The sequence below is a fragment of the Colius striatus genome, chromosome 1 (assembly GCF_028858725.1).
Source record: "Colius striatus isolate bColStr4 chromosome 1, bColStr4.1.hap1, whole genome shotgun sequence".
In the NCBI taxonomy this organism is placed as follows: Eukaryota; Metazoa; Chordata; class Aves; order Coliiformes; family Coliidae; genus Colius; species Colius striatus.
The window spans coordinates 151,988,900-152,000,442 of NC_084759.1; the positions used below are offsets into that span (position 1 = coordinate 151,988,900).

An 11,543-nucleotide genomic window follows, 5' to 3' on the forward strand; every position below is an offset into this window, starting at 1 on the left:
ACACTTTGGAGAGCTGCGGTGAGAGCTGCACGGAGCACATGGGGAACCTCAAGCTGCCCCCAAACCCCTCCTTCCCCTCTCCACCCACTACTGTTTCTGAAGTCTTCCTCAGGGTGCCTCGTGTCTGGGTCTTCAGCATTTCTCTGTGGGTTTTCACACCACGCTCCCTGAATCTTGCTGGCGCTTTAATAGCTGAATGGCACCTTGGCTACCCTCTTCCTTCGAGGGAAGTGATCAAATAGCCAATTTATATTGCCCCTTAATTACACAATGCAAAGTCACTGTGTTTTTTCCTGTTCTGTAGGATGGTGAAGTGTGGAAGCTGGCCATTGTTGGCTCGATGACGCTGTTCCCCTAACTGTTCCTGCTCGTGCAGGAAAATGGAGACGGTCTTTACCAGAAATGTTTACAGAGCAGGAACACCGAAGCTGCAGGGCAAACTGCCCGGCCTGAAACATGAGCAGCACAGCTGCTGTGGCCTCCAAGTAAAATACAGGCCAATAAAATTCTTACTGATTGTAACTGACCAGCAGCTCTTCACTAAATTATGTCCACGTGACATCACCTCTAGCAGCACACTGGGGGTGAGATCAGCCCAGCCCAGGCAGGCAGGTACCCATCTCAGGGGACCAGCAGCACCTTCTGCTGCTCCCCAAGCCGCAGGGGTGACGGAGCCAGCGATGCCTGTGGGACTGCAGTTACAGTAGGACATGCAGGACTTGGGTTACTACTCCCTTTTTCCTTCAAAGGTCATAAATCACAACTGCAAAGGCGCAGGAGAAAATTGCCTCGCTGCTCGTAACAACCTAGGCCAGGGAGGTGAAATGGAGCAAAGCTAAATTAAGAGTGACTGAAGGAAACAGAAGCTGGGATAAAGAAAAAGGGAAAAAAAAGCAAGCAAGCAGCTTGTACATGGTTATTAAACACTTACAATGTTCTCATGCAGCTTAGATAAGCAAACTGGAATTAAGCATTACAGTAGGCATCAGCCCTGGTGCTGTGAACTGCTGACAAGCAGCCAGGGAGGCTGAGAGCACTTAGAAGCCAGGCTGACTGGAAACAGGTGTATATGGGGAGGAGGAGGAAGAGATGGGAAAGGCTGAAGGCTGCTCACCATACAAGCACACAACTGCCTCCCTTAGTTCTAAAGGTCAGGGTGATTAAAAGTCAGAAGACTGGCAGGGCTCACCTGCCTGAGCAGCTTTAATCACTCTTGGGAGGGAGAGGGAGGCTCTCAGGCTCCTCAGGCAGGAGAGGAGTGAGAAAAGCACAAGAGGGGAGTGTGGGTGGAGCAAACACAGCCCAGGTTCCTGTGCGCAATGAGCTGCTCCTCTGCTATGCAGGAGAGTCCTTCTTATGACACCTGGGAGGTAGCAGCACCCCAAGGCTGTCTCAGAAGCAGGACTGAAAGCCCTGTGAAAGTAACCCCTTGTTTGCTTTACAGCACATCACCTTTTAGTGGGGATCAAGTAATAACATGCACTCTCCCAGCCCGTCATTAGAAACCAGCCCCTGTGCTGCTGCTGCTCCCTCTCACCTCTCTGGACAGACAAGGGACTTCCCTGGGGTTTCTGAGGACCAGGTTTTATTCTCCAGCTACAGAGCAGCAACCGATAAAGTTCTCTTATTACAGACCTACAAAAGGAGATCTCCATAAAATACTTCTATTTTCTCTTACAAAATTACGACAGGAGCCCAGGGGTTTGTGGAAGAGTTATACCTGTCCCAGTGACAGGAGGACAGAGGGACAAAGAGACAGGTTTCACAGACAAGGCAGAGGCGTTCTCAGCTTTAAACAAACCCACCCAGGGCAGGTATGTGTGTACATCTTGCAGGGAGCAGCTGCCCTCTGCTCTGGGCTATCAGATGCTAAGCAAAGAGAAAAACATTCCTCCTCTTAACTCAGCAGCAGCAGCAGCTCCACTTGTCAGCTGTTTGCTGATAAACACAGGCTCCTAATTCCAGCTGCATTCCCCATTTTGAGAGAAAGCAGCCCTGCTCCTCAGTGCCCTTTACAGCTACTGCTGCTCCAGAGAAGGGGGAGTGGGAGGGAAGGACTACAAAGCTGTCCATCTCCTAAAAACCCTAAACCAGAAGAACCCCCCCAGGTTGTACAAGGCTGGCAATTCACATGCTCCTTGACTCTCCCAGGCAAGGAATGCACAACGTGGACGTGTCCAGAGGCAGAGGTTCAGCCACCCTTTTCCTTCAGGCTCCGATGAGCTTCTTGAGGAATGCCTCCAGCTGATCCTCATCCTTTAACCCCACAAACTTGTCCACGACGTCTCCATTCTTCATGGCCAGCACAGTGGGCACTGCTGACACCTGGGGGCAAGGGAAACAGGGAGACACAGGTGAGCAGGGGCTGTGGGGAGCCCAGCTGCACCTGGGCCCCAAATGGACCTCCACAGAAGAAGTGGTGGCTCCGAGTGAGCTGAGCATGCAGTGCTCAAGGGTAAGGCGTCCACTCCTGAAGCACAGGCCAGCTGAGCTCAGTGTTCCTTCTCTGCCTGTGGCCTCATCTCTGCATCGACTCACATTGCGCTGCTGAGTCCGAGGCTGAGCAGCTTTTTGAGATGTAATGAGACCCAAAACTATAAAGACAAAACCAAAGCCAATATAAACACAACAAGGCAAAGCTGTTCCCTCCCTCTCCAGTACAAATTCCTCTGCTCCTTCCATTCTGTCCCATCATAAGCAAATAAACCCAGGCTTTTACCGGGATGCCTCTCAGACGTGCTGACCTTTGGACATTTTATGGTCAGGGTGGTATCAGACTGGATCCATGTTCTTTTCCAGACAGGACTGGAGCTGGAAGAGAGTGTGCCCCACCCCCATCACTGGAAAGCAGCTTTCCCACTCCATCTTATCACTGTGACAACAGCCCCCTCCAACTCATCTTTCCTTTTCTGCTCCTGTTTTCAGTGGTGTAGCTGGTCACACACCAGCGCTGTCCACTGCAGATGCCCGACGATTAGGTAGGAACGGAACAAGTCCCTCTGACCACAGCCAGCAGGCAGCTGTGCTGCTCCAGGCACTGTTTTTTTGTTGTTGTTATTTTTTCAGTCCAGAACAAAGTTTTCTGGGAATTATCCAAGAGGACGGTGGTGGAAATGACAATGCTCCCCAGGGCCTTGCCAGCGACAGAGGAGACCCTGGGGAGACGATGGAGAGAAGGAGCGACTGGAGCTTGGAGAGCCGTGGCAGCAGAGAGCTCTGGTCATGTTCCTGACCCCACAGCTTTGGTGCCCTTATCTCTGCAAAGCCTCCCCCCTAAAACACATCCTGTCCTTATCTTGCCCGGGGCGTCCCTGCCAGCCCGCGGGGCCTTCCTGTGCGCGCTGCCAGCGCCGCTGCCAGCGGGGACCTGCAAATCCTTCCTCGGGAAACCCACCAGAGAGCTGGCTCTTCTCCCACCGGCAGCCCGAGATGAAAGGGACATTCTGTGCTTCCCCTTGCAGCCGGCCAGCCTGGCGTGGCTCCCCGCGGGCAGTCCTGCGGGCTCATCTTCAGCGCTGGGAGCGGCAAGGCGCGATCTTCGGCTCCTCCTAGTGACTGACGGGCAGGAGCCCACGCGGACGGCTCGGGCCCAGCACGGGCCGTGGTGCTGCCAATGTGCTCCCCTCTTGGCTTTAGGGGAGAGAAAGGGCGGTAGCAGCACTGGCTTCTCCCTCCCTGAGATGGGCAAATCTCCAGTGAGCCTCCCTCTGGTTTGCAAAGCGGGTTAATAATGAGCAGAGCTGCCCCAGCTCCATGCAAAACCCCAGCACGTCCACCCAGGAATGGCGAGCATCAGGCCCTTAGGGCCTGGCTGGTGAGAATGGACCACTCTGGAGCGCTGCAGAGCGGCAGCTGACACCGAGGTACAGGGCTCTGCACGCTGAGCAGTGCCCACAGGCATCACACAGCCTCCATCCCTCTACCTCTCCCCCTTCTTGTGCTGGGGAGCAAACCCACGGGTGGCAGAGGGCAGTTTGGGGCTGGTCCTGTGGAGGTGGGTGGGAAGCAGCCTCTGCCCAGGAAACACCACACTCTTTACAGCTTCCTTCCTGCTCACTGAACAACAGCAGCCCCTTAACACAGCACATACTTTGTCTTGCTGCTCCAGAGGCAAATGTCATGGCAGTTTCTAGAATGCAACGTTAGGCCTTTTTTTCCTCCCACTCCTGCTCCCCCTCTTTTGTTTTTTAGGTCCCATCTGCACTGAACCTAAACAAACCCTCCTCCTCCCTCAAGAGCAGTTCTAGAGAAAAAGTCAGGCTGCTTTTGATCAGCACTGACCACACAGATAAATAAACGTGGACCTCCAGGCAGCTCCTGGCAGCACCCGTGCGGGGGAAAATGTTCTCCCATCTGAAACTAGGGATTTCATACAAGCCTGGATGCTACACAATGGGACGGGGGAAAGGATTTCACTCAGATTTCAGATCGAGGTGTAACACAACAGGGCTGAGGCTCAGATAAAGAATAACCACCTCTGTATGCAGCAGCTCTCCTGAGCTGCCCAGCTGCAGCTGCCAGAGAAGGGGCTGCCCCTTCCCAGCGGCCACAGGCAACAGGCCAAAGCAAGAGATGAATCTCAGGAATTTTAAGAGATGGCCGACTAAACAAAAGTATTCCTCCTCTCTTTCTGCCCTCGGGGCTGAGGTTGGGAGCAGGCTGGGGCAGCGAAAACGCCGGGAGGGCTGGGCACCAACCAGGAACGCACCAGCCTCTGCGGCTCTGCTGGGGGTGGGGTGGGGGAGCTCTCCCCCTCCCCTCCCTCTGGCCAAGGAGGCTGCAGAGGAGGACATTGTGCAATGAACTAGGAGACAAGCCGGGGGCTGTGTGCGTGGGCAGGGAATAAACAGGGTTGGAAGGAGACTTCCTGGCGGCTAGTGGAGGAGTTGGGGGTGGGGGGGACATAGATGCTGAAAACGGCTGAAACAGAAACTGTCTCAGCCCAAATGGAGTGGCTTTAAAACAAAGAAATCTTTCCTGATCCTTCGCAAATACCACCTTGGGTTCTCCTGATCTCTCCCAAACGCTACCTTTGGTCCCTGTTTGATTGTGACTTGGTGTCTTCCTGTCAGCCTTCACGCTCACATTGCCTGAATTGGCAACTTCCCACAAGATGAAGCAAAACTAAGCACGTGTTCAGCACACAACCCAAACTTCCACCCTGAAAAGGATGCCCCAAACTATCAAAATCAAAGCAAAAATTTCTCCTTTATCCCCAGCTCAAGAGACACAGGGAACTGCTGGAGAGACTCCAGTGCAGGGCCACCAAAATGATCAGGGGACTGGAACATCTCCCTTATGAGGAAAAGCTGCCAGGACCTGGGGCTGTTCAGCCTGGAGAAGACTGAAAGAGGACCTCAGTAATACTTTTAAGTACCTAAAGGGTGGGTGTTAGGAGGATGGGGTGACACTACTTTGGTGCCCAGTGACAGGATAAGGGGCAATGGACATAAGCTGGAACACAAAACGTTCCACTGAAACACAAAAACTCCTTTGGTGTTCAGGTGAGGGAGCCCTGGCTCAGGCTGCCCAGGAAGGGTGTGGAGTCTCCTGCTCTGGAAGTTTCCAAACCCTCCTGGGCACATTCCTGTGTGACCTGATCGAGGGGAACCTGCTTTAGCAAGGTAATGGACTGGCTGATCTCTAGAGGTTCCTTCCAGCCCCTACCATGCTATGATTCTAATACCTGCTCCACCTATCCTCAGGCCAACAAAGACTACCTGGAACATTGTTACATGTAACAAAAGTCAGTGTAAGTGCTGTACATTTACATCTTCCTCTTTTGTTCATGAATGTGCAAATACTAGTCATATGTACTCACTGACAATATGATTCTACCTGTTTACAGCTATCCTACTCACAGACATTGCCCAGGGATGGGGTTTTAACCATGGGGCTAATGGTTAAGGCCAGATACAAACATCATTCTGAGAGGAGAGGTTACAGTGAAGATCCCCAGGCCCTCCTGCAGAACAAAAACGTTGTCATGTTTGTCTATAAGGCTCCAGAATGAATTGCTGAAAGCTGGCCCTCACCTGCAGCCTCAGTCCTGCTTGCACCTATGCCAGCAGGGTTGCAGGGCACTCGGGCCCTGCAGACAAGTGTGTGTACACAGCAGGCTGCACAGCTGCTCACTCACCATCGGTGGGAGAGCACACGCTGCCTGTCATGGACCCTGCACGACTTGGGAACTTTCAGCCTCTTTTTAAAGATCTTTCTTCACCTGCACACACTCTGCTGTTTTACAGTCACCTGAATTTATCCTCCTATAATCCCAGCTACAATACAAGAGTCAAGCTAATAATCTCTATTCTTTTCCTCTTAGAGTGGTTCTTATCAGAGCCTTGTCTGCATCTGTTAGGATTTACACACTTACTAACCACAACCGAAACCACCTCACTCTCTTCAAGTTCTCACCAGCATCCTCAAGCTACACAGCCTTTGGGCTTGTGACACACAGCCCTGTTGAGGAGCCCACAACCATCCATCTGCCTTGCCCTGGGGTATATCTGCCCCAGAGGCTGTTGTGCTCAGCCTGTGGAAGCTGCACGTCACGCTTGCAGGCGCCAGCTGGGTGGACACACCACCACAGCACAGGCAGAAAGGTCTCCTTGGGAAAGAGTAGGAGGCAACAAGCTGTTTGCACTGCCTTCTCCTTCCAGCTCAGCAGGGTGTGGGGATGATGCAGAGCACTCTCTCCAGGCTCAACAGAGTGACAGCTTGCTCGGGAGATGTTTCACACTTTGCTGGGCTACTTGAGGAGTTTCCTGTGGTAGACTCTGCCCTGGGAGCAGCACTTCATTTGCAGAAGGGGAGCAGCCCCATCTGCCTAATATGTGAGTGAAAATTAAGCACTTTCTTCCCTGTGAAGCACAGCAGCAGGATGCCCCGGCTCTGTAGGCTGAGTGTTGCTTACAAGGAAAACAGCAGAACTGAGCACGGTTGTCAAGAGGAGTTTTTGTGTTTCTTAAACGACCCAATCACTGACACAGGGAAAATAAAGAAATAAATCATGTAAATTGAAGCCATGGCCTTCTCCAGTCAACACCCCCACAGGCGATGGAACAGACCCAAAAAGCACCAAGGTCCATGGTTCTTAGAGCAGGACACGTGCTCCTGTTGCTCATGTTTGTTCTCTGACCTGGCTTCTACCTGTCCAAACAAAACTCACAGTGCTGCAGCTTAAGGACAGGACATTATTACCCAGCAAGAAATCTTGACCAAGGAATGGCAGGAGGGAATGGGCTGGCTGAACAAACAAGCAGGTTTAAGAGCAGACTGAGGCTCACGACTTCACTCTCCTGTCCTGCACCTGAGCAGCCCCCACATACAGAGTAAATCTCTGCATCTGCTGCAGGCTGCTCCAGGCCAGGCGAGCACTTATGTTGACAGCTGCCTGCAAGGCTTAGAGGCCATCTTTCTGCAGAATTAGAGGTGGGGATGTTTAGCACGAGCAGCAGAGCTGGAGGAAAGTCAAGCAGCAAAATCCACCTACTAACAAGTAGGTACCTACTTAGTAGTCACCTACTAACACGTGACCTGAGGGATCAGGAACCTGCAGGCACCAGGCTTCTCCTTCCCACCAATGTGTGCCATGTGGGCACACCTCTCCCCAGCGCAGACACTTTATTTGCACCATCAGCAAAAGAAAGTCTGTGCCCTTCCAGCTCCTACCTCATACTCAATAGCAAGGTCTGTGTGATCGTCAATGTCCACTTTGGCCATCAGCACCTTTCCCTCCTGCTTGGCCACCATCTTCTCCAACCTGGGGCCTAGGATCTTGCAAGGGCCACACCACCTGATGGAGAAAGAGGAGAGGGGACGTTAGAGGAGATAAGTGGAGCAACGGCTGCAGAAGGCTTGCTGCTACACCAGTGCCTTTACCACCATCACTGGTTCATTTGAGAGCCAGCCTGGAAAACAAGATTCCTGAACCACGGCTTGGAAAAACATTTGTTTCACAAAGGAGCTGTCAGAGAGGTCAATATTCAGCATTTGTGGTGCTTCTGATGTCATTTCAACCATAGGCTTCCCTTCTGCCCTCATCACAGGGTTTAGAGAAACTCCCCTTTCACTGAAAAGCTCACAGAGGGTTTCGGTCTGTTTAAAGAGAGACCACCTGCAGCAAGAGCAGACCTTGTGAGGGCCTGCACACTCAACCCCTGCTACCTCTAACTGCACCAGTTTTAAACTTATTCAGATCAAGGAAAACAAGAGTTAAAGCTCCATCTGCCCTTTTCTTTTAAAACTGAAGCTCTGGTAAACTTTGTTCCTCCTCAGCCTTCCCTCATATCAGGTTTCAGGCTTGTCAATTATTTGTTCACTCCCTCCTGGATTATCCCACTTAACATTCATTTTGCTTTGTCAGTTTGGTCTGTTCAGCACAGAAATTTTTGGGTTGTTTCATACTGTTTGCTCAGAAGCAGCCACAACAGGCTCATGTGACAGCACCGCAGGACTGAGAGAAAACAAAGATAATCAGCATCGTTAACCCAGCAGATACCATCTAGGAGTATTTGTACTGGCAGGAGGATGACAAGGTTTTTATTGATGACCAATGCTGCTGTTGGCATCACGTGGCTGCCATTAATACATGACCTTAAGTTGCTCCAGGGGAGGTTTAGGTTGGACATTAGGAAGGACTTTTTCCACTGAGAGAGTTGTCAGACTCTGGTTCAGGCTGCCCAGGAAGGTGGTGGAGTCCCCATCCCTGGAGGTATCTAAAGGATGAGGTGCTGAGGGACATGATTCCGTGGTGGGCTTGGCAGTGTAAGGTGAGTGGTTGGACTTGATGATTTAAAGGTCTTTTCCAGACAAAATGATTCTGTGATTCTGTAAAGGCATTTGCTGGCAAAAGCCACATCTCAAGAACTGTCTATGTAAGAAAACTGGAAAGACACAGCATGATGATGTGGGGGTACAGCAAGTGCAGTGTTCTGCCACAGCTGTTAGCTTCACTTTGTGTTTTTAAGAGGACATTTAATCCCCAAAGATAGAAAAGGGAGAAAACAGAGCTTGTTCTTGAGGTATCTTTTGCAGGATGATGCAATGCTTGGCCCAGGGTGACACCCAAGCGCCGGGGACCTGCAGCTATGCCGCCCTGGGGAAGGCTTTCCAGGCCCCTGTGCTTTGTGTTCCTGCAGGGAGTGGCTACACCTCTGGCGCTGCAACCGGGTGAGTGAAACCTCTACACGCTGTGCCGTGAGGGCAGGAGCACCTTTGAGCAGCAGGGACCTGTCAGGGCAGGCAGCAGCTCCACAGCTTAGGAAGCCCTCGGATGTACTCACATCTCTGGTGTGCCCAGGGTGCCACCACATTGGCAAAGCAGCTGGCACACACCTGCCCGTGGGGTGGCAGAGGGGGGAGCGAGAGCTACAGGGGTGGTGGAACTTACTGTGCGTGGAAGTCCACCACAATGGGCTTGGGGTTGTTCACCACCCGGTCCTGGAAGTCACTGCCGTCCTGCACGTTGAAGGTGCTCCTGCAGCGTGCTGAGGTGCCAAAGGCCCTGCCATGGGCGGCTGTGGGGCCACATGGTGCCAGGGGGCCCTGGGGGCACAGCGTCCTGGTGGGGAGTGACAGCAGCCGCCGGAGCGCCAGCCTCTGGGCCATCTGTGGGGAGAGGAGTGTGTGTCTGTGTGTATGCGGGTGCACCCCACAGTTGGGTCTCACTGCAGCAGGGCCCCTGCACACCTGGAGAGCAGGGCAGCCTGGCAAGGCAGCCCCCAAGCCAGCAACTGCCCTAGACAGAAACATCACGTGGGAGTGCTTCCTGCCCCTGTGCCCGAACCTTGCACTGCATTTCCAGCCCCACAGCCCTGGGGCTCACCTGCCACGGAGCCCCAGCTACAGCCCCCAACTCCCTCCCCATTTCCATGGGCAGGGCCCCAGGAACATGGTGCCCGTTTCCCCCACCCCTAGAGCAGAGCCCCCCTCACCCCGGCCTCTCCTATCCCCCCACAGCGCAGTCCCCAGCCACGACATCCCCAACCCCTGCACACCCTGGGGCACGTCTCCTGCGGCCCCACAGGACAAAGTCTCCCTAGCCACAGGGGTCCCTCCTCAGCCCCCAACCCCCTCGTGAAGGACACTTCTCCCCCCCAGGCCACAAGAGGCTCCACTACTCCGCCGGCCCCGGAGGGCGGTCACCTCCCCCTCCTCGGCCACGGCGGCCCGATCCCCATCTTTCAGCCCCAGAGCGGGAGCCGCCCGAGCTGGGACACTCCTGCACGGCCCTGGAGCCGCGGTCGGGGTCACGGTCAGGGTCCCGCCCCTCCTCCCCGCGCCGCGGCCGCGGCCCCCACCCGCACCTTCCCGGGCCCGGAGGTGACCCGTGCCCAACCGCACTTCCGGTCACTGCCCCGCCCGCCGCAGGAGAGCCGCGGTTGGCGGACCGGCCGCCCTCCCCTCCCAACCGATTGGCCCCCGCCCTAGGCGCCCCCTCTCGGTGATTGGCCGCCGTCGCCGTCCTTCCGCTCTAGCCCCGCCCCGTAAAGGGCCCGCGGGCTGCATCAGGCGAGCCCAATCCCGGCTGCTGATTGGCGGCGGCGCCCTCCAATGGGCGTGAGGAGCGGGGCGCGGGGCGTGCCACGGCTCCGGCACGTGCGCGGCCCCGGCCCGTGTGCAGCGCAGAGAGCCCCGCGGCGCGCGGCGGCCAGTGGCGCCCTCCCACACAACGGGGCGGGGGGAGGCGCCAGGCCCGGTCCGGGGAGAGGGGCACGGGGCCTCGGGAAGGGTCAGCGGGCGCTGCTGTGGTGGGATTGTCAGTTTCTCAAAGGGAATCGCAGCTGATGCGGATGGGCTTAAAGTGGAGAGTGTAGTTCTTGCCATAACTTCACGGGCTTAACTTGTTCTTGCTTCAGCTTCGGCTATCTGGAGACATCCATGATACAGATGTCAGCTACCCTGAGACATCCAGGATGTAGATGTAGATGTAGCTGTAGATGTAGCTGTAGATGTAGCTGTAGATGTAGATGTAGATACAGATGTAGATGTAGATGCAGACTAAGACACAAACTAAGATACCAGAACTTTGTGGTCAAGGACCACTGACTGTGAGAAAGAAGAAACGAGTTGTTTAAGTGATAATGCACAGACTCTGGGCTGAGGGAACATCAAGACAACAACCATCAGAGGGTCCTGAAGACCCCCAGAAACGCTCTCTGTGGTTAAGAGCACATGTCCAAGAGGGATGGATCCTATGTAAATAATTTCTGAGAAAATAAGGATTAGACACACACATTCTGAGAAAACAGATGCATGTGTATGTCACAGGGTAAGAGAAACGTTGCCTGATGCCACATGTGGGATGTACAACAGGAGGAACTGTCCCATGTGCATCCTGCACCACAACAAACAATGGCTGCCTTCTAAAGCTCCAAAACTTGAGTGCCAGAGAGTTTTCCTGGGCTGACTTTTACAGAATCACAGCTTAAGGCAGCACATATACTGTGAAGGCACAGTCTGTGTGTCTCCTTTGGGAATTTAAGGGTGAATTGGGAGGAGGACTGGGGGACTTTTAGGTATTTGGAGGCGCAGCCCCC

General features: G+C 54.0%; 1 protein-coding gene across 2 annotated transcripts; it reads right to left on the bottom strand.

Moving 5' to 3' along the window:
- Positions 1–1,568: 1,568 nt before the first annotated feature.
- Positions 1,569–10,361, bottom strand: TXN2 (thioredoxin 2). Of its 2 annotated transcripts, none has more exons than XM_061988927.1 (4): positions 10,311–10,361; positions 9,395–9,612; positions 7,675–7,798; positions 1,569–2,325 (listed from the first exon to the last, which is right to left on the bottom strand). In XM_061988927.1, exons 2-4 carry the CDS (start codon positions 9,610–9,612, stop codon positions 2,209–2,211), a joined length of 459 nt encoding a protein of 152 aa, XP_061844911.1. In that variant the 5' UTR covers positions 10,311–10,361; the 3' UTR covers positions 1,569–2,208. The 2 variants fall into 2 exon arrangements, with proteins under 2 accessions (XP_061844911.1, XP_061844910.1); XM_061988926.1 differs by lacking the exon at positions 10,311–10,361 and adding an exon at positions 10,150–10,297.
- Positions 10,362–11,543: the final 1,182 nt, after the last annotated feature.

Excerpts from the sequence above, each read along its gene's own strand:
- TXN2 (XM_061988927.1), bottom strand. The coding sequence starts at position 9,612 with ATGGCCCAGAGGCTGGCGCTCCGGCGGCTGCTGTCACTCCCCACCAGG. Across the intron at positions 7,799-9,394 it reads GTGGTGGACTTCCACGCACA|GTGGTGTGGCCCTTGCAAGA; the intron begins GTAAGTTCCACC and ends TTTCTCCATCAG. Across the intron at positions 2,326-7,674 it reads ACCTTGCTATTGAGTATGAG|GTGTCAGCAGTGCCCACTGT; the intron begins GTAGGAGCTGGA and ends CCTTGCCCCCAG.